The 23,211-nt window shown below is 42.8% G+C and overlaps 1 protein-coding gene across 2 annotated transcripts in view; it reads right to left on the bottom strand.

The window, feature by feature from the left end:
* anapc1 (anaphase promoting complex subunit 1) overlaps positions 1-23,211 on the bottom strand; it is a 215,129-nt gene that overhangs the window by 155,992 nt on the left and 35,926 nt on the right. For both annotated transcript variants that reach the window (XM_059645205.1, XM_059645206.1), the window contains exons 13-21: positions 22,253-22,318; positions 20,257-20,394; positions 17,752-17,889; positions 15,806-15,866; positions 15,434-15,621; positions 8,644-8,718; positions 7,229-7,494; positions 2,033-2,124; positions 890-1,038 (exon numbers count right to left, since the gene is read on the bottom strand). In XM_059645205.1, the coding sequence (XP_059501188.1) occupies positions 890-1,038; positions 2,033-2,124; positions 7,229-7,494; positions 8,644-8,718; positions 15,434-15,621; positions 15,806-15,866; positions 17,752-17,889; positions 20,257-20,394; positions 22,253-22,318 (1,173 nt within the window). The remainder of the gene's footprint in view (positions 1-889; positions 1,039-2,032; positions 2,125-7,228; positions 7,495-8,643; positions 8,719-15,433; positions 15,622-15,805; positions 15,867-17,751; positions 17,890-20,256; positions 20,395-22,252; positions 22,319-23,211) is intronic.

The raw sequence follows: 23,211 nt of genomic DNA, 5'->3' as shown, positions 1-23,211 counted from the left end.
TCTGCAATAAATTTAAATGCCTTGCTTTTGTCCCAACTTCCAGAGAGTTCTGTTTGTTTAAAAGCAAGTATAACCAAAAGATGCATTGTTTCTTTTAAACTGAGCCACTAGAGTATGCTTTATCCATTTGAAGAGATTGCTTATGGTGGTTACACGCTTGAGTGAACACTTCATCTCGTAAAATGTGTGAAATTGCCTACAAAATCATCATAATGTGTACTAGCACTGCTATTTTTGACTGACAGCACCTACCCACTTCAGTACTAAACATATTATTCATGTTAGTCATATCTACGAACACCAGACAAGTTTAAAAATGTGTCTTGACTATCAGATTTTCTCTGGGTCCAAAAATGACAGTGCTTGAGGTCTGACACAGAAATTTGAATGATTGAAAAGTATACAGAACATTGCAAGATCGAAGAAAGATCGCAACGTGTGCCCCAGCCCCACGGGACCTCTGAAAATACAGCTGACAATCCGTCGATGTTGCACAGAAACTGCTGGCTTACAATCTAATGTTAACAAATTCAAAGTAGCTGGAAACAATGATTAAACGGAGGAGCATGGGGCAATTTTGCCAAAAGATTTGCAAGTTTGAAAGAGAAACAAGATACAGGATATTGCTGAAAATGCTGCACAGTTTAAATGGTAATTTATAGTTGGCATTAATGTCATTTTGGATAAGCAGATGGACGATGATGGGATAGTGTAGGAGGATGTGCTTCGATTAGGTCACAGGTCGGCACAACATTGAGGGCCAAAGGGTCTGTTCTGCGCTGTATTGTTCTATGTTCTATAATTCATAAAATTGAACTTCTCCCAAAATCCCCCATGGTCTTTCTAAAACGATATAGCAACTCAAAAGCATGACAAAATGCTGACTTACCTGCACAATTAATTTTGTTCTTTCACAGATGCCAGGCAGGTAAGGGAAAGGGGGCATTACATCACCATTTAGACAAGAACTCAGCCATCGATAGATGCTAGGAGGTTCAGCAATAAGGAAAGGTGGCTGGTTCATGAGTCTTGTTTGTGCTGTGTTGAAGAAGCAAGGTCTTAAAATCTTCGTAGCTTTGTAAAGGTTCTACAATTTTACGCTAGTAACAAGTTTTCGTTTTTTATTTCTTCAATTTTCTGCCTTAACATTTTATGCTTTGGTTTATTTTTCTGTGTTTTAAGATGGTGCCAGAGAGTGGCAACAATATATAAGACTTTACATTATATTTTATAACAAGATATGTGTGACAATAAATAAATCAAGTTTCTTTTCAGATTCATCACCTCAAAATCCAGTGCATTTAAGTTAGCTTGTCAAAAATGAGCTTTTTAATTAAGATTTGCATGAAGTACCTGATCAGTGTTTAAGCACTATTACATTAATCTTACAACTGGAGGTCCTCACTTGTGGATAAATGCCTCACAGGATGTTAAGTGGCCAAAAAGACCTCAAATTCAAGCCTGGGTTAATAGCTGAGCTCGGCCACGGCGATATTTATTTCACTGACAAACTACCCCTGTGTTACATTCAAATTTCCTTCCAGCCAAATTTCTTTCTGACCAACTTGCAGTCATCCTTTTGTAAAGTCAGAGTAATAAAGGCCCAGAAGCAGTTCATTCAATCCATTGCTCCACAGTTACTGGCATGGACTCAATCAGGTCAGCACATTCTTCCCTCCTTAAACCTATAATCCCTGAAAATAGATATGTACATCTTTGAACTGAGTTGTCATCATACCCCAAAAATGGAAGTTTGTAATAGTTCTTTCTTGCCAGAGTAATATGAAGCAACGCTGAATTAAAACCCAAACTTACATGCACAATGAGTTATGTGTTATGTAGTTTTTTTTTCGAAATAAGTTAATGACAGATTTCAATGCAGTGGCCTCCATGTCTCAGGCAGATCAGTTTGTCCTCTGCAATCTCAGCCTGAAGAAACCTCCCATGTTTGAAGTTCAAGGGCAGGCATTGCTTCACTCTGAATGTTGCAGAAGAAACCCCACATTTCAGAGGCCAAGAAAAGCAGTGTTACCTTGATCAATTTTACACGTTTGTTTCAAAGCCTTCACCAGTAAAGGGTAGTCCCTCCAATAAGAATCCATGTACATGTCCAGCTTCAAATCTCTGTCGAATGATACAAACCAAACTGTGAAATGTACTTTCAGTGAATGAAAGACTAAAAACTCGAATAGCACACTGCTTTTTCTCAGTAGTGCTTTCAACAAGTAATGTAATTGTGCCTATTAAAATAAAGTATCCAGTTTTAAAATCTATATTCTAAGGATGAAGAGAATAATTAGTCTTTACTTCCACTGAGGTAACAAGCATCACAGCAATGATTGTATGAAAAACGCAGAATAATGAGTTTTCTAACTGCATTCATGATGTATACAAAAGCCTGATTAACTACAGTCAACTACCCTTTCTATGTACAAAGTGGACAACCTTATCACAGGAATATTGGATAAGGGAGGAGTAGGCCATTCAGCTCTTCTAGCCTGCTCTACAAGAGACCAGAGACCAATGCACCATTCAATAAGGTCATGGTGTATCCGGCTGTGCATCAATTCCACTATTCTGTCTGCTTCCACAGAACCCTCGATTCATAGAACATAGAACAGTACAGCACAGTACAGGCCCTTCAGCCCACGATGTTGTGCCGTGGAATATTCCTAATCCTAAAATAAAATAACCTAACCTACATTCCCCTCAATTCACTGCTGTCCATGTGCATGTCCAGCAGTCGCTTAAATGTCACTAATGACTCCGCTTCCACGACTACCACTGGTAAACTATTCCATGCGCTCACAACTCTCTGGGTGAAGAACCTCCCTCTGACGTCTCCTCTATACCTTCCTCCTAACACCTTAAAACTATCACCCCTCGTGGCAGTCAATCCTGCCCTGGGGAAAAGTCTCTGGCTATCGACGCCTCTCATTACCTTGTACACCAAGATCAGGTCACCTCTCTTCCTCCTTCTCTCCAGAGAGAAAAGTCCGAGCTCAGTCAACCTCTCCTCGTAAGACAAGCCCTCCAGTCTGGGCAGCATCCTGGTAAACCTCCTTTACACCCTCTCCAAAGCCTCCACATCTTTCCTATAATAGGGTGACCAGAACTGGACACAATATTCCAAGTGTGATCTCACCAGGGTTTTGTAGAGCTGCAGCATAACCTCGCAGCTCTTAAACTCGATCCCCCTGTTAATGAAAGCCAAAACACCATATGCTTTCTTAACAACTTTATCCACCTGGGTGGCAACTTTGAGGGAGCTATGCACTTGAACTCCAAGATCCCGCTGTTCCTCCACACTGCCGAGAATCCTGCCTTTAATCCTATATTCAGTATTTAAGTTCGACCTTCCAAAATGCATCACTTCGCATTTATCCAGGATTAGGGAGAACCCGAAGGCATTTTACTCATACTCATAATTTATTCAGCACCGACCTCCAGGCAGAATACTTACCATCTGCAACCACTCTCTGCCTCCTGTCAGCCAACCAATTCTGAATCCAGACAGCCAAATCACCCTGTATCCCATACCTCCTGACTTGATGAATGAGCCTGCCGTGGGGAACCTTGTCAAATGCCTTGCTGAAGTCCATGCACACCATATCCACTGCTCGACCCTCGTCAACCTGTCTCGTGACTTCCTCAAAGAACTCAGTAAGATTTGTAAGGCATGGCCTGCCCCTCACAAAGCCATGCTGACTCCCTTTAATCACGCTATGCTTTTCCAAATAGTCATAAATCCTATCCCTCAGAATTCTTTCGAAAACCTTGCTGACCACAGACGTAAGACTGACTGGTCTGTAATTTCCAGGGATTTCCCTATTCCTTTCTTGAAAAGAGGAACAACATTTGCCTCCCTCCAATCTTCTGGTACGACACCCGTGGAGACTGAGGAAGCAAAGATCTTCGCCAGCGGCTTAGCAACCTCCTTTCTCGCTTCCCGGAGCAACCTAGGATAAATCTGGTCTGGCCCTGGGGACTTATCAATCTTAACGTTTGCCAAAATTTCCAGCACATCAACTTCCTCAATCTTGATCTATTCAAGCCTGTTTCCTGCTCCTCAAAGTTCTCATTCACAACAAGGTCCCTTTCCTTAGTGAAAACCGAAGCAAAAAACTCATTTAGGGCTTCCCCTATCTGCTCAGACTCCACACACAAGTTCCCTACGCTATCCCTGATCGGCCTTAGCTTCTCCCTGATCATTCTCTTATTCCTCACGTATGAGTAAAATGCCTTCGGGTTCTCCCTAATCCTCCCTGCCAAGCCTTTTTTGTGCCCCCTCCCGGCCCTCCTCAGTCCACTTTTGAGCTCCTTCCGAGCAAGCCTGTAATCCTCTAAAGCTGTGCTAGACCCTTGCTTCCTCCACCTTACGTACGCTGCCTTTTTCTTTTTGACAAGAAGCACCTCTGTACCCATCATCCAAGGCTCCTTAATCTTACCCCTTCTTACCTGTCTCAGAGGAACAAATTTATGCATCACTCGCAACAACTGCTCCTTAAACTGCCTCCACATGTCTGCTGTGCCCTGTGGAACAATTGCTCCCAATCTGTACTTCCCAACTCCTGTCTGATAGCATCATAGTTTCTTTTACCCCAGTTAAATATCTTCCCCTGGTAACTGCTCCTTTCCCTTTCCATGGCTATGGTAAATGTAACGGTAAACGGTAGATTCCCTCGCCTATCAAAACTATCGCAAACTGTGCCTTCAATCAGTTCAATTAGCTTGTCTCCACAGCTTTCTGTAGAAGTTGACAGACCAACAGCCATCCCAGAGAGTGCAAATTTTCATCTATCTTTTTAAAAGAGAGATTTCTTGTTCTTAAACTGAGTCCCCTAATTCTAGTCTGCTCCACAAAAGGATGCATCATTTGGTATTTCATAATAAAGTATGGTTCAATAAGATTACCTCTCATTCTTCTAAATTTCAAAGGGTATAGGTCCAAAGTTGTCACTCTTTCCTAGTAGGATGAGCCATTCAATCAATAACAAACTGAATGAACCTTCTCTAAGCTGTATTTTATGTAATCGTACCCTTTGTGTACAATATATATAGTATAATGGGACATAGATTTTATAATAAAGTCAGATGGATTTGGGCTAGTTCTGTGAATTATATTTTGTTAAAAACAGGTCAGAAAATCATCGTGAATAGTGACCTAAATGCACCAATTCCAAAAAAGTACGTAGTTGTGATCTGGAAGGATCTCTCTCAAGTTAATAGATAGGCTCTTTAAACAGCCGTGTTAACAACAGACCAACAAGTCATTAGTTTTATTTTGGGCTTCAGATCAGCAAGGTTCAGGAGAATCAGGAGTTCGGTTCAGAAGGGAGAAAGGTTAGTTCAGGGAAACCAGTCGCTGAAGCCAAAGAAGTTTAATTTGTGGAGTTTCCAAGGCAGGTGATTTGGATGGAAATCTTCATGCTATTTTTCTTTGATATACTGATATCTGCATGGCAAATCAGGCAGCAAAACACTTTCAGAAATTTACAAAGGTTTGACTCTAATTTAATAAATGGTTCAAACATTTGTTTTTAATTTTCCTTTTAGGACCTTTTCCTACGCAGAGACCAACGCACCACTAGGGAAGAACTCAAGTGTTTCTTATTTATTCCTAATCAAACTGTTCAGGGACATTACAACATAGCTCTAGACAGGTAGTTTCTGAACCTGGGCCTCCTAGCTCAGAAGAAGGGACATTACTACTGTACGACAAGAACACCTTACAGTTTTCTTGCAGAAATGTGTGACAACAAAAGCTGATGGCAGCAAAACCTATATTCCTGGATGCTCTGGAACCACCACCCTTTGGGTCAACCCAAACGTGTTGAATGACAATTCCACATATATGTAAACTTAGTTTATATTTTAAATTAAGCTGTCTGAACACACTGTGACACACTTTCATGGCAGGTTGGACTTGAACACAGGCCTTCTGGCCCAGAGGGAGGGAGACTACCATTGTGTTGCAAGAGCCTTTAAGAATTTGGCTCTTTTTATTTTGCAATATGTTCAGACATGTCATGCCATGTTCCGGAGGCTTGAATCTGGCCCAGAAGGAGGGACGCCATGAGACACAGGAGCAGAAACAGGTCATTCAGCCCACTAAGTCTGCTCCAACATTCAATGACATCATGGCCTATCTCATTACCCTCAGCTCCACTCGCCTGCCTTTTCCTGATTGATCAAAAATCAGACAATTTCGGACTTGAATATCCTTAACTACCACCGTGCCACCAGAATCCTTGAAAGCCAGTGAGGGTCATTGGACTTTTGTATTTAATGGCTGAGTTTGCTTTCTTGCGGCTATGTTGGTGCCGCAGTGCCCTTGGAGAGGGAGTACACAGTATCCACCAGCATCCTCACATCCTTCAGGGAGAGGTGGGCACCACAGGAGCTGAAGCACATCATCTCCTCCTCAAATTCTCACTTTGATTTATAAGAAAGCAGCTTTGTTTTCTCACAACAGCCTGTTCAGACCAGGGCTTGAACCAAGTTCATCTGGCCCACGAGAACTCAATTCTTCGATATTTTTAGTCAACCTGCTCAGAAAGGTGATGACACCCGCCTGCAGCAGGCGCAACTTGAACCTGGGGTCCCTGCTCAGAGGGAGGGACATTACTACTGCACCACAGAGCTTTTGAAGAGCTCAGCCCTTTTTTTTCTGGGAAAAAAATGATCACTAAATCACTCATTGGAATACTTACAGAAATAAATTACATGCACTGTCCATGAGGGGCAGTGCAATCATAACACAAATGAAGGGAGGGTAGAAAAGGAGTGAGGGGCTAAATCAAAATGAGAATTGGAGGGAGAGATAATGCACTCTGGCTCCTGAGGTGCCCATCTCACTCTTAAAGCTACAAGGGTGCTGAAAAACACCACGTGCTCCCTCTCCAAGGACACCCAGGGTCAAACATAGTCAAAGAGAAGAACTTACCTCTTAAATACAAAGTCCAATGACTGGTTTTCAATCTGGAGCTGGTCAATTTAAACCTTAAAGGCAACTGGCTTTTTAAAATCTGCAACAGTTTGAACTAAAAAGGTTTCGACCATCAGATTTGTGAAAGTATCATGCCGGCTGGCTTGGAAATGAATTACAAAATTGTCTTCACAGTCCAATGAAAAGAATTTAGCAATCTAAGCAAAAAAAGGTTTGAGGTTGGAGCAAAATCTCTCTGAAACTGGGTATCAGTGATAGTGTCCCCAGAGGGATACATACCTTGCCAGCTGATACAGAAGAATGACAAGTGAACGTGCACCTTCCCTCATCAGATTATCCAGCTTTAGTTCTTCGTAGATCAGGTGCAGCACAAAGAAAATGGCAGGAATGTGGCTGAAAAGTAGAGTGGTTGAATCCAGGCCAAGGTTCGGAAATGTCTCTTCTTTGGGATGCAAGACCTCTAGAGGGTCTAACTGCAGCACACCAGCTAAAAGGTGAGATTCAAAATTATGATGATAGTCACACGAAAGCAGGTATTCCCAGTCCTGAAAATAAAAGATAAACATGCATTTTAATTAAAGCTAAGAAACATTACAAGCCTCTTCAACTTTCTTACATAAAAGCAGAAATGACAAAAATCTTTTTACGTAAGATATGCTTGTCAGGATGACAGTGTGGCTGGAGTATCATTTTCCTAACAGCATTTTCTACAGAAGTTATACATTTTATAGCCAATTTTGTTGCTCCTACAACGTTACCACTAGGTTTGCAAAGAGCCGAATTTACTGTAGTAAACTGCACAGTTGCAACAGTTACACTTCAGATAGTAAACTTCAATGTTGTGTCGATTTGTATCACATTTGTTTTTCACTTCTAGTTACTGCAGCATGATGGCCAATGGTAGAAATGTATTCTTCCTATGCAAAGCAACAGTTCATTTTCAAGTGAGAAGATGAACCAACATCCAGGATTCACACCGTCAATAACTGGAAAAAAACAAGGTGACTCAAAGATAGAACATGCATAAAAGCAGGAAGAACACCATATACAAAGAAATAGGTAGAAGGAATTTCCAATTCTAATTTGATTCCAAGAGTGATCAGCATGAGAAATCGGCATCCAAACAGGGTATTGAGGCTAAAACCTTGAAATCATACTGCAGATAGTTGGATGTAGATGTAATGAACTGAAAAGCTGAATGAACTGAAACAGATAATAAAATGTGAGGTTGGATGAACACAGCAGGCCCAGCAGCATCTCAGGAGCACAAAAGCTGACGTTTCGGGCCTAGACCCTTCATCACAGAGGGGGATGGGGTGAACTGAAAGAGGTTTGGTTATCTACCTTTATGTAGGTATCTTTATTGTTTATGATCCCATAAGAGAGATTTTAATGCATATTCTAACTTTCATGGTCATTCAATCATGTGTCTCAAAAGACGTGTAGGTCTGAACGGGTAAAAATTCCCTTTCTTGAAGTTGGATGCTTGCAATAAATGAGTCCGAGGTTCCAAATGACCAATCTGAATGGCATGTGGCAGAATTTTGACTCATGACCTTGGGGTGCAGAACCACTAAGACATTGCACGATTCAAGTGCAAATATTTGAAGTGCGATGGGAATGCATCTTGAACAAAACGATAATTTACACACTGTTTCCCACTGTGCAAAACATGCGAAGTATAATTTCCTTACCTCGTCTGAGCCGACTTCTGAAGGCCTGGCTTTTTTGGCAACGATCACTGGGGACAGAGAACCCTCCAAATCAAGCTGTGTGAATTAAATGACATTTGATTACCGGCACAACTGCTTTAGATTAATTTTTCAATGGTCACTATACCACAAAAATGTGCAGTATTTTGTGCCCTGTTGTGACTACAAGTCTGGTAGCAATAGAGATCTTCAGCCCCTGTCACTGTCCAACATATTTGAGGTTCTTGCTGCTTGGATAAATAGAAAAAGCAATGCTGTAGTCTCAGCTATTCAGAGTCTACATTCGTGACTTAGATGAAGAGTAATGTATAATTATTCTCTGATGACACAAATCTAGGAGGGAATGCAAATCGTAACAGGGACTCCAAGAGGCTTCAAAAAGACAAAGACAGCTTAAATGATTGAACAACAATTTGAAAATAGAATATAATGTGGGGAAGGCTAAGGTTATTCACTTTGGTAATGAAAACAGAAGAGCAAAACTTGTAAAAGATGTGAAGCTTGATGTTCACAGGGACTTGGGTGCATCCGTGCAAAGGACACCAAAAGTTAGCAAAGGGATATAGTAAGCAACTGGGAAGGCAAATGTCATATTAGCCTTTATTGCAAAAGAACCATAGTGCAAAAATAAATAAATCTAGCTACAGTGAGAGAGAGCCAGGAATATTCTGCGTAATTTTACTCTCCATGGTCATGCAGGTGAATGGAGCCAGCACAGCAAAAGTTCACTAAACTGGTTCCTGGAATGAACGGCTTGTCATATGATGAGAGGCTGAGTAAATTGGACATAGGAATTCGGAACAGGAATAGGCCGTTCAGCCACCCGAGCCGGTTCTGCCAACTATCCTAACACTATTTTCCCTCTATGTGTGACCCTGGGCTCAAAATGTTAACTCTGCTTTCTCTCCACAGATGCTGCCAAACTGCTGAATTTTTCCAGAATTTTCTAAATTTGTTTCTGATTTCCAGCATCTGCTGCTCTTTGGCTTTTTTGATCATTATCCAAAAACCTGTCCTGTAATAGTGCTATATCGGCATGCTTTGTCAGATACATCTCCTGTCCCGCAAGCATCCCACTCACCCTCACAACAAAAAAAAAACTAGATTAAAACTCTCTTTACAGCCCTAGTTAGTTGATTCACCAGGATGCCATGGTTTAACAGAAGCGTGTCCGAGCGCAACTGCTCCCTTCTATTCCAGGACATTCAAACTGAAGCCCATTCCAAGCAAATCTAATTTTTGCGCCTTGCATTTACCTCCATTTAATTGACCTATGGCTCAGGTAGTAATCCTGAGATTATTACCTTGGCTGTTATGCTTTTTCATTTTACATACTTCAATGAAATCCCTCCCATTCCTTTATTCTGTAGAGAATACAGGCCCCATATTCTCAATCTCTCCTTAAAAGGACAATCCGACACCCTCAGAATCAATCTAGTGAACCTTCATTGCCTTCCCTCTCTAGCAAGATAAAGAGACCAAATCTGTGACAATACTCTACGTTCAGTCTCACCAAGGTTCTATACAATTGTAGAAAACTTCTGACTCCTGTACACAAATCCTCTTGGCGTGTTAGCTTTCAGTGACATATGAACAAAGGCAACTAGATCTGTGCACATAACAGTTCCCAACCTCCCATCATGTAAGAAACACACTGCATTGCTGTTTTTACCCACCAAAATGGATAACTGAACAATTTCCACATGTTGTTCTGTTTACTATATTCACCCCATTCTCTTAGCCTGTCGAAGGAATCCTCCTTCCGTCCTCCTCCCAACTCACATTCCCACCTAACTTCGTGCCATCAGCAAATTTGGAAATGCTACTTTTAGTCAGTAAATGCAGATCATACATAAAAACTGTGAATAGCTGAAACAGTGATTTTTTAATACCTCAAAAGTCACAGCCTGCCAACTTGAAAACGGTTCATTTATTTCGATTATCCAATTTCTGCCCATTATCCAATTATCAATGCATGCCATTGTATTGGAGTTTAGAAGTTTGAGAGATGAACAATTTGATACAATTAAGTTTATGAAATGTAGGTGCAGTAGTATTATTTCCCCCAGCTAAAACACAGTTACAGAATAAAGGCCCGATAATTTTGTCTGAGATGGACAGAAATTTCTTCACATAAAGAATTGTGAATCTCTGGAATTGCTTACCCTTGAGGGTTGTGGATACTTTATCCTTGTATAGGAGGCTCAGATACAGATATGTAACCTCTCAAGGTTTCATGAGATACAGAGAGCTAAGATGAAGTGCGGTGCAAGATCAGCTGTGATCACAGTGCATGGAGAAACAGGCTCACTGAGACACATTCTCTTCTCCTGACCTCATTCCTTAGATTCATATCGTGGACGGACAATGAAATAAAGAACCATGATTTACGGACTGACAAAACAAGCAATAGCTACACGAGAGAAAAAAAAATTTCTTTCAAACTACATGAATGCTTTCGATCTGGAATGCACTGCCGGATAGTGTGGTGGAGGGAGGTTTGATTGTGGCTTTCAAAAGTTAATTAGATCATTATCTGAAAAGGCAGTAGTGTGGCACTAGGCAAATTCTTTTTGAGGAGAGTCAGCACAAGCACTTCTGGGCTGTAAACACTTTATGATTTTAATGGTGTGATAAAGGAGCTCATAAAAGCAACTTTCACCCACTCCCTATTTACATATTCTGGGAAATGTACAGCTGTATCCACTAAAGAATTTGTAGACAGATCAAAACTTCCATGACACTTCACGTAGATGCAAATGTTTGCTATTCTGTGTGCCAACATGATTAGAAAAACCTTCAATAGATAGCCTAGAACTTTCGTGTTTTACTTCCAATGTTGTATAATCATAGAACATTGCATCAGAGAAGAATGTAATTCAGCCCACTGTGACTCCTAGCACCGGGATACAGTTGTCCACTTAATCACATCTACTTGCCCTCTCCCTATACCTTTTAAGGCCTTGATTTCTTTTACAAACATTTAGCTAACTGGCTTTAAAAATACAATGATGGATTCTGCTTCCACTGATCATGCTCAGGGAATCAATTCCATCTTTTAACGACCCACTTTTAAATTTTCTTCCAATCTTCAGCAGATGAGTGAAAAGCAAAGGTACATTTAAGGGTAAACTACACAAGCATATGAAGGAGAAAGCTCGATCAGGATGAGAAAAGATGGGAGTAAACGGAGCATAAAGTCTGGCACAGACCAGTTATTCTGAATGGCTGGATTCTGTGCTGTATACACAATGTAAAGGGTCTGAAATATAAGTGCTGGAACATTGATTTTGATTAACACAAACGAAAAGGACGAGCCTGTGAAATGCCCTTTTCTTTATTTGTTCACGGGATTTTAGCATCACTAGCAAAGCCTGCAATTCTGCACATCCATAACTGCCTTGGAGAAGGTGATGGCGAACTTCTTGAAACACTGCAGTCCTGGGGTCTAGGTACAGCCACAGGACTGAAAGGAGTTTCGGGATTTTTAACCCAGAAACAGTGAAGGAGCAGTGATATATTTCCAAGATTTGATGGTGTGTCATTTGGAGTGGAATGTGCAGAGGGTGGTGTTCACATGCACCTGCTTTCCCTGTCATTCTAGGTGAGAGAGGTCATACATTTGGAAGTTGCTGCCACAGGTGCCTCGGTGAACTGTTGCACTGCACCTTGTAAATGGTAAACACAGCCACCAGTGTGAATTCAAGATGATGGAAGTCTCGCACCTGCTCTTGTGGCCACCGTTAGTTAGATGGTTAGTCCAAGTCGGTTTTTGATCGATGGAAATTCCCAAGATGTTGACAGTGAGGGATTCAGTAATGGTTATGACATTGAATGTCAAGGAGTGATGGTGAGAGTTTCCCTTGTTGGAGATGGTCACTAGTGCCACACATGTGTCAAGCAATATTATTCACCATTTAGCCAAAAGGCCTAGATATTGTTCAATATCTGAGGAGTCACAAGTGGTGAACATTGTGTCGTCTGCAGTGAACATTCCCATTTCTGTGAAGAAGGGAAGGTCATTGATGAAGCAGCTGGAGATAGTTGGGACTAGGACACTAACCTGAGGACCTCCTGCAACAAGGTCTTTGGGGGAGGGGGGGGGGGGGGAGGTGTGGGGGCTCGAGTTGGCAGACCTCCAAAAACCACAACTATCTTCATTTGACTCCAGTGCTCCTTGACGCCACACTCAGTCAAATGTGGCCTTGCTTTCAAGGTCACCTCACCCGTGGAATGCAGCTCTTTTGCCCATGTTTATCCTAAGGCTGTAATGACGTCATGAACCAGAACATATCTAGTGTTAGTGAGTAGTTCATTTCTTTGCAGGTGCAGCTTGATAACAATGGCAAGAACCTCTTCCATCACTTAACTGATGGCTAAGAATAGACTGTTTGGGTGGTAATTGACTGGGTTGGATTTGTCCTGCTTTTTGTGCGCAGGACTTACTTGGGCAATTTTCCACTTTGCCAGGTAATGCTAGTGTTGTAATTGTACTGGAACAGCTTGGCCATGGTGCACCGAGCTCTGGAGCACAAGTCTTCAGTACTATTGCTGGAATGTTGTCAGGGCCCACAGCCTTTGCAGTAGCTGGTGTCTTCAACCATTTCTTGACATCGTATGGAGTGAATCAAAAGGCCTGTGGAAGAGACCGAGATGGATCATCTACAGAGCTCTTCTGGCTGAAGGTTGTGGCGAATCAGTCAGCCTTATCATTTGTACTGATGTGTGCATTGAGGATAGGGATATTTTCACATCTTGTTAGTTGCTGAATTGTTCACTGTGACTGCAGAGCTCAAATCGGATCAGTTGGTTATGGGATTGTTGTGTGACTGTCTCCAGCACGCTGCGTCCTCTATTTAACCTGAGTAGGCCTGAGTTGGAGTTTGCCCAAGCTGACACCTCATTGTCTGGTATGCTTGGTACTGCTCCTGACATGCCCTCTTGCACTTTTCACTGACGCAGCATTGATCTCCTGGCTTGTTAGTAATGGTAGAGTGGGTGGTATGCCAGGCATGAGGTTACAGATTGTGTTGGAGTACCATTCTGTTCCCGCTGCTACTAATGGCTCTCAGTCCATGCCTTGTTTGTCCCTTCCAGCATCATGATAGTCTCTCACATGATGGAGGGCATCCTCAGTGTGAAGACTGGACCCTGTCTCCACAAGGTATGTGCAGTGATCACTCTTACCAATACTGGCGTGGGTGGACACATCTCTGCGACAGGTTGGTTAGTGAGGATGAGGTCAACATGGGAGCAGCACTGTTTCATCAGTGATGGTGGGCTGTGTAAATAGTAATCAGCAGGAGGTCTCCCTGTTCATGTCTGACCTAATGCGAAGAGATTTCATGAGATCTAGATTTAAATAGGATGACTCCCAGGGCTACTTGTCACAGCTGTACAGCACAGTGTCAACACCTCTGGTGGTGCCCGGGGCACTGTAAGGTATTATCCCATGAATATGACTATGTCAGGTTGTTGTGTGACCAGCCTGTGAGACAGCTTTCCCAATTTTGGCACAACCCACAGATATTTGTAAGGGCGATTTTGTAGCACCAACAGATCTGTCTTTGCTACTTCTGGTGCCTAGGTTGATGCCAGGTGATCCGTCCGATTGTATTTTTTTTAAATTCACATAACTGCATTGCACATTGCTATTTGCCCTTGAACTGACGGGCCATCTAGGGCAGTTAGGAGGCAAGCACGCTGCTCTGGGCCTGGAGTCATTTGCAGCCCAGACCAGATAAAACCAGGCTTCCTTCCCTCAAGGATGTTAGTGAACCAGATGGGTTTTTGTGATCATCGGCTTTAAATTCCAAATCTTATTGAATTCAAATTTCACCATCTTCTACGGTAGGATCTGAACCTAGAACATTATTTTCATACAATCTCAACAGTGTAGAAACAGGCCCTTCAGACCAACACTCCACACCGATCCTGGGAACATCCCACCCAGGTATAACCTACCTAATGTACATATCCCTGAACACTACGGGCAATTTAGCATGGCCAATCCACCTAACCTACACATTTTTGGACTGTGGGAAGAAACCGGAGCACCCAGAGGAAACCCACGCAGACACGGGGAAAATGTGCAAACTCCACATAGACAGTTCCCGAGGTTGGAGTCGAACCCAGGTCCCTGGTGCTGTGAGGCAACAGTGTTAACCACTGAGCCACCGTGCCGCCCTTTATTAGTCTGGGGGAGCTCTGGGTTACTGCTCAGGTGACCTTACCGTTATGTCACCACCTCCCCTCTTCATTCTAAAGGATGATCCTGACAGACATATATAATGGTGCTCAGCTGCTTCTTTTATACATTTTGAGAACAAAAACTTTGTCATCTATTAAAACCAAGAATTGTACATTGAAAATATTAGTGCCAAAATGATGAGTTTATACTGCATCCTCAGAGACAGGGGACTTCCCTGTCAGCAAGACATGAGTGATCAATGTGAATCTCAAAATCCCCTTTAAATAAGTTTTTGAATAAACTTTCTAGGTCACATTTCAGATTGAAGTACTGTTAATAAATTTTTTAAAATTCCATCAATACTTGACTCTCGGTTGCAAGTCTCCAAATTGAAATCAAGCTTATTCCTGTTTGATAAAGGGTGTGCGAAAGGCTGTGATTCTGCCGCATTCTGAAGGCACTTTTTCAAAGCAACATTTATTTCAATCTTATTGCTATGTTGTGTGAAAGAAGCGTACTTTTCAGAATCTTTAACTCTCCTCAAATGTAAAGCTGCTTAAATAATTTGTCATGCTTACTTACATTGCGTGTCCACTTGAGCCTATCTGTATTGTAGCCCATCAGGTTCATGAGACAGATCACAAACATGTTCCATTCGGAATGATAGTTGGGTCCACCCGGCGCATTGTATGCGTTGTACCACTTGATTAAAACTTGTACTGCAATCTCTTTCGGAAGGATATATTTTATTGCTTGCAAGCATTTTTTCACTATTGGAAGTTAAACAAGACATTTTTATTTGTTGATCAATCTTCTGCCATGGCATTCAGTAAAATATTTAGCACCAAAGTTGTACATATTTCATGCTCTGAATTGCCTGAATTTTTGATACAACTAACACGTGTTTAAATACACTGCTCTTGCCAAAAAAAATTAAGATTTGTTTGCTCTTACCCAATTGCGAGTTTGTTATTTCAGGTACGGTGATCCTAACTAAATTCCCATTACTCATTTCCTGAAGAGAAAGACACAAAATACTCAACATCGGAAGAGGGATGAAGACATACAGAGATAATGATGCTTTCACAAAAATAAACTGAAACTATCTGCATCCAACACAATATCATGGCCTTGCATTCCACTTGGCAATGTCAGTATCCTGTCATTGACAGAGGCTCGATGAATTAGGATCAGCTTTATTATCACATGTACTCAAACGAGTACACTGAAAAGTTGACAAGTTGCCACTAATGTCGCCAGCTTTGATAAGAATCTTAGCAATTCGCTCATCCAATCACAGCTAACCCAGCAACCTTTATACAGTACATCAGCCACAGCTCAGCGGTAGCACATTCTTTTTGGGCTGCGAAGGCAATGGGTTCTAGTATCACTTCGGGACTTGAGCACAACACCTCGGTAGGTGGGGCAGCACTGATGGAATGCTGCACAGTCGAGGTGCCATCCTTCACGTAAGACGTTGAATCCAGATCCTCTGAGCTCCCTCAAGTGGACAAAGAAGATTTCACAGCACCATTCAAAAGTATACTGGAGCTTCCCCTAGTGTCCTTGCTGCTAGTTACTCCTTAATAAATGTTGCTGCAGTTCTTATTTCTGTCTGTGGGACCTTGCTGTGTACAAACTGGTTGCTACACCTCCCACAATTATCACACTGACTACTCTTAAAAAAAAATGTGCTGCTGGTTGTAAAGTCCTCGTTAGGGCATGCCAGGGTCATAAAAGTCCTGTTATAAATGCGAAGTTTTCTTTACTTCTATATTAGATGGACTTCACACAGAAGCTGAACAAAACAGAAAGCACTTTAAGTGTGGCCATTGTTCAAAATACAAGTGACCCTTTCCTTGCCTTTCAGCACACATTTCATTACTAAGGGGCAACGGCTACATGCTTCTGCTGGGTGTTCTGGTTTCCTCCCACAGTGCAATGATGTGCAGGTTAGGTGGACTGGCCGTGCTAAATTGCCCGTAGTGTCCAGGGGTGTGTAAGTTAGGTGACTTTTACATGGGAAATGCAAGGTTACAGGTAAAAGGGGAGGGGGGTGGTTCTGGGTGAGATGCTCTTCCAAGGGACAGTGTGGGCTTGTTGCACCAGATGGCCTGTTTCCACACTGTAGGGATTCTAGAATCCCAACAGACTGTAATGGGGCAGTAAGATCCATATCCAACATGCCCCATACTGCAACAAAGGCAAAACAATGCTGATGCTGGAAAGTGAAACAAACACTGGAGAAATCCAGAAGGTATGGCACCCGCCGTGGAGACGGAAACAGGGCTAATGTTTCAAAGACTTATTCTGAAGATCAGTCATACCTGACTCAACAAATTAATTCTATTCCTCCACAGATGCTGCCAGACCTAGAATCATAGAATTCCGACAGCGTGGAAGTAGCCATTCAGCCCACTGGAGGGTCAGTGTGAACACAAAGAGTATCCCACCTAGATCCTGTCCGCTACGCTAACCCTGCATTTCCCACTGCTAATCTACATAGACTGCATATGCTTGGACACTACAGACAATTCAGTATGGTCAATACACCTAGCCTGCACATTTTTGGACTAATGGAGGAAACCGGATCTCCCAGAGGAAACCCACGCAGACACGGGGAGAACGTGCAAACTCCGCACAGACAGTCGCCCGAGGGTGGAACTGAACATGGGTCCCTGGCGCCGTGAGGCAGCAGTGCAAACCACTGAGCCACCCTGCTGAGTTTTACCAGCATTCTGTGTATTTGTGCCCCGCACTGCAGCTATCCAGTAACTTGGCTGTGATAGGAAAATGCTAAGCACATGTAAGCAGAGCCTGAGCTCTCAGGCTTCCCAATTTTTGCTGGAAACCTAAGAGTGTTGATGCTTCGCCTGGCCAAGTACGCAAAAATACCTTACCAAGGTAACTCTGTTTTGGACAGGATCCCGCAGGGAGTGAATGTATGTTCCAATCTGGTGGAAAGTGCAGTCATCCATGTACGAGTCCTGAATCTTTGTGGAATCATTCAGCTCAGGTACTGGGGAGGGCCACACAGCCTTTGGATTAAAAAACAAACAAGCTCCAATCAATAACTATGTCCACAGAAAACCCTGCCACTGACTTAATTGCCTTAACATGTTTGAAAAAATAATAATTGTCCCTTACAGAAAAGTGGTTTGCTATTGACTGGTCTAAATAACATTCACCAGCCAGAAACTATACTGGACTTTGATAAAACTCACTATCCACAACTTAAAATGGCAAATTGCTCCATATACATCTTTTTTATTACATTAACCATTTGAGAAATCTGTGCTCCTCAAATCCGGATCTCTTGTGAATTCCTGATTATTATTTTTCCAACAGTGTTTTCACTTGCTTAGCCCCCAAGCTCTGGAATTCCATTCCTACATCTCTACAACTCACCCTCTTTTTCTTTGAAGAGGCTTCTTAAAACCTACCTCTTCAACTACGTTTTTGTTCATCTGTCCAATTATTTCCTGATGTGGTCCATTGTCAATTTTTATTACCTGTGCAGCACCTTTCACTATCTTTATTTTTTTTGCCTTTATTCATTCACAGGATGATGGTGCCCCTCCCTGGCCAGGCAGCAATTATTACCCATAAGGCATTACGAATCAACCACATTGCGTGGGTCTGGAGTCACATGTAAGACAGACCAGGTAAGGATGGCCGTTTCCTTCCCTCAAGGACATTAGTGAACCAGATGGGTTTTTCCTGACCATCGACAATGGTTTCATGGTCATCATTAGTTTGTAAATTCCAAATACTTATTGAATTAAAATGCCACCATTTGCCAGGGTGGGATTCGCTACATTACAGGTTCTACACAGTTTATAAGATGCAGCCACTGTTGAAATGCTACTGTGTCAAAGCCTACTTTATAAATACCTGTCCCACACCACTGCATTGAGTACCTTCAATAATAAAGGGCTGATATGGCTAGAAAATGAGGTCAGTCCTATTACATCAAAAACTTACACAGGGAAACTTCTCCCGTGAAGAGCATCACTCTTTGTGGGACAGTTGATAAACCTTCATTGGGCCTCCTGTCAGGACTATTTGTACATATTACTCATTATCAATAGTGCAAGTATGACAGCAAGGTTTCCAGAAGCAGCAGTGTTAGTTTAGGGACTCCTATCATATACATTCATGGAGATCCACAGTGCACAAAAAGACCCTTCGGTCTATCATATCTATTCTGGTCAAAAACAACCACCCAACTATTCTCACAGATAGTAAGAACTGCAGAGGCTGGAGTCAGAGACAACACAGCAGGCCAGGCAGCATCAGAGGAGCAGGAAAACTGACGTTTCAGGTCGGGACCCTTCTTCAGAAATGGGGAGGGGGAAGGGAGCTCTAAAATAAATAGAGGCGAGGGGTGGGGCTTGGGAAGATAGGTGGGATGGTGATAGGTGAGTGCAGATAGGGAGTGTTGGGAGGGGCAGATAGGTGGGAAAGAAGAGGGACAGATTGCATCAGGTCCAGGAGGCGGGGTTGAGAGGGACGGTTGGTCGGTCAAGGGATGAGGTCAAGAGTGGGGAGATTTTGAAACTGGTAAAATCCACGTTTAGGCCATTGGGCTGTAGGCTCCAAGGTGGAATAGGAGGTGCTGCTCCTCCAGTTTCCGGGTGACGGCATTGTGACACTGGAGGCAGCCCAGGATGGACACGTCACTGAGGGAATGGGGGCGGGGAGTTAAAATGGTTCACAATCAGAAGGTGTTGTCGTTTGTCGATAACAGAGCGCAGATGCTCTACCAAGCGGTCTCCGAACCTCCGCTTAGTCTCACCGATGTAGAGGAGGCCACATCGGGAGCAGTGGATGCCGCAGAACATGGTGACAGATGTGCAGGTGAGTCCCTGTCTAATGCAGAAGGTTTGTTCTGTGCCTTGAACCGAGGTGCGAGGGGAGGTGCGGGGGCAGGTGTAGCGGTTGCTGGCGGTGGGAGGGTCAGTGGGAAGTGTGGGGCAGACAAGGGGGTCACAGAGACAGCGGTTTCTATGAAAGGCAGATGGGGTGGGGAGGGAGATATATCTTTGGTTGTGAGGTCGGACTGTAAGTGGCAGAATTGGAGGAGGATAGTATGTACCACTGTACACCAACTATTCTAGTCCCATTTTCCTGCATTTGGCCTCATATGCCTTGGCAGTTTTGCTGAACATCTGTGGACTGTAGAGTGAAGAATGAATATCTACCTCTAAGGAGTTGGGACGGGGGTTCACCGACAGAAGAAACATGGCCGGGTAGTACTGAATAGTAAAGTACTATGCCACACTACATGCTGAGACATAATTCAGAACCGAATAATCCACATTGGTCATTTCCCAGAAGGGGAACATTTTGAAGTAGAACAGCATTAAGCAACATGCAAATGAACGAGCTGGTCACATTCTTACTTCATCCAGCGCACCGGGGTGCCTGCTTGAAGGTCTCGCTGGGGTGCTGACACTGCCAAGTGGAGTGCTAGGTCGTGGCAGTGTGTTGGATGCAGAAAGCGAGGGAGTTGGAAGTCCAGCAATAAACACCTTTCCTACCTTCAAAAAGAAACAGAATTTACGCTGCACATATGTACATTAAATTACAAAGGAATGAACAATCATGGTGACACTGAAATAGGCTACTTCATGAGTAGGGACCTATACTCCCTCGGAAAAAAAATGCACACCCAGACGTTATGCCTTTTTTTTAATTAAGCAGAAACATGGGGGATCAATAGTTTCGTCCTGCATTCACAAAGCAAAGCCTCGATCAGACTTGGGTACTAATCAGTACTGAGTTAGCCAGCAAGCATAAATTGTTGCTCTTTTCAAAGTTTCACATTCTTGCATCTGTTCTGATAAGCACTGGTTGAAAATGTTGGACAACATGTCTCTTTATGCAGAGATAATGGGAACTGCAGATGCTGGAGAATCCAAGATAATAAAGTGTGAAGCTGGATGAGCACAGCAGGCCAAGCAGCATCTCAGAAGCACAAAAGCTGACGTTTCGGGCCGAGACCCTTCATCAGAGGTCTCTGATGAAGGGTCTAGGCCCGAAACGTCAGCTTTTGTGCTCCTGAGATGCTGCTTGGCCTGCTGTGTTCATCCAGCTGCACACTTTGCTATTATGTCTCTTTATGCATCTGCCTACACCCAGCGCAGAAGGGGAATGAGCTAAACTTTCTTCAGAAAAAATGGATATCCAAATGAGGCAACCTATATCAATCAAGCAATCAAACCACATTACAACTGACTGCACTTTTACATTTGATTGCAAACTCCTTTATCCCTGCAGTTCCTGCCCTAGATTATGACCCAGTGACACCTAATGTATGTATGATTGAGTCAAGGTGGGGACACAGAACTAGGATCTGCTCAACACACTCAGCATCACTGACGATCACTGACTGTCACACATAATACCCACTCAAGTGAGGGTCTGACTGAAGGGTGCATGCCAAATAAAGAACAGTGCGTTACAAAGGGGTGGGGGGAGGAGTTAAAGTCTCCACAATTATGCAAACATGGGGCAAAATTTAACAAGCATAACTGCTTTCTTAAAATAAGATAAGCATGCAAATTGCAGAAGCAATTCAGCCACAATTGATAAGGAGACCACACAAACCATCGTGCCATAGAGTCATACAGTACAGCAACAGGCTCTTCAGTCCAACTCGTCCAATGCCAATCAAGTTTCCCCAAGTAATCTTGTCCCATTTGCCTGCTTTTGGGCTATGGCTCTGTAAGTGGCGGCTTGTAAACTTGTCACTGTCCTCATAAGAATACATTAAAGTGACAAATGAAGCTATTTCTAATTCATATCTCTCTAAACCTTTCCCAATTACATACCTTTCCAAATGGCTATTAAATCTTGTAATTGTACTGGCCCTCTACCACCTCCTCTGGCAATTTTCCCCATAGAGGCACTGTGTGAAAAGGTTGTCTCTCTGATCCCTTTCTGCACCTGTTCTTTGAGCACTGATTTAGAGTCAAACTCTTCACTTTTTCCAAAACCTGCATATTGTTTATATTTTAATAATCATCCACAGAGTCAGATGGTCGTGGGCTCAAGTTCCATTCCATCATCCAACTTGCAACCAACATCACTTTAAAAACAAACGCAAATCATCTGGTCATTTTGATCTTATTGACTGGGGTAAGAGGCGAACAGAAAGTGGCTGTTGCTGTTTTCTAGAATACAACAATGACACCAGCTCAAAAGTTCTTCACTGGCTGCGAACTGAATGAAATTGTGAAAGGTGCATTGTGAACAATTATTTTTGTCTTTTTATCACTTTCCCTACCACATGCACAACTTTTACCTTCAAAATAAGTAGCTTGAAGTCATAGAGGGTGCATTAATCAGCATAGCCTGGGAATTCTTTTGCAAATGTTATCTATTGTAGAAACCTACCCGAATAATGCCAGTGTACAGCACAAGATTGCCATTACTTTCTAGGACCACCATTGTGTTGACATTCTGTGCAAAAGAAAAAGACAAGCAAGGAATAAAGCACTCTGAAGTCGCAGAACTGACAACTCCATTTCACACATTTTGGAGTCTAAATAATTTGTAAAATAGACATTATGATTATACACACAACTAAAAGTGAGTACAGTGTAACAGAAATTAAACAGAAGAAAAGTTAAAACCCTCCTCAGGTAAATACACATGCAAAAAGGAAAAACAGATCACTGAGTCTTAGCATCCAGTGTTTGTCCTATGGGCAAAGAAAAGCCTAAGAAATACCCTTCATCCGACTGGTGTAGATATTAGGGAATTAATCCTCCCGTCCTCATCTCAGCTCTGATTCCGTGAAAGGGAACTGAATTTGAGTGCTGCATCATAGCTCAGTCACTGTGGACAAGTAATGGGAGCAGTCTGAGCTCCCCCCAGTTGTGAAGGCGAGCAGGAAGTAAAGCAAAAGGCCTTCAGTTCACAACACACTTAGACAATTGGAATCTGATGAAGGGTCTAGGCCCGAAACGTCAGCTTTTGTGGTCCTAAGATGCTGCTTGGCCTGCTGTGTTCGTCCAGCTTCACACTTTGCTTGGACAATTGGAAGGAACTGGGTTTGCCACCAACAAACTCTATGACAGTGGCTGTAAAGTTAGATCACAGAGTCCCCAGAGTGTGGAAGCACGCCATTCGGCCCATCGGGTTTGCACCGACCCTCCGAACAATATCCTACCCAGGCCTACCCCACTAGCCAATCCCTGTAACACTGCATTTCCCATGGCTAACCCAACTGGCCTGCACATCCCTGAACACTATACGCAACTTAGCATGAATTAGATTTGATTAGATTAGGTTCCCTACAATGTGGAAACAGGTCCTTCGGCCCAACAAATCCACACCAGCCCTTGAAGCAT

This window comes from Stegostoma tigrinum, chromosome 4 (assembly GCF_030684315.1).
Source record: "Stegostoma tigrinum isolate sSteTig4 chromosome 4, sSteTig4.hap1, whole genome shotgun sequence".
NCBI lineage: Eukaryota > Metazoa > Chordata > Chondrichthyes > Orectolobiformes > Stegostomatidae > Stegostoma > Stegostoma tigrinum.
Note: the sequence above shows the minus strand (reverse complement) of the source record. Positions and strands in the feature narration are given on the sequence as shown.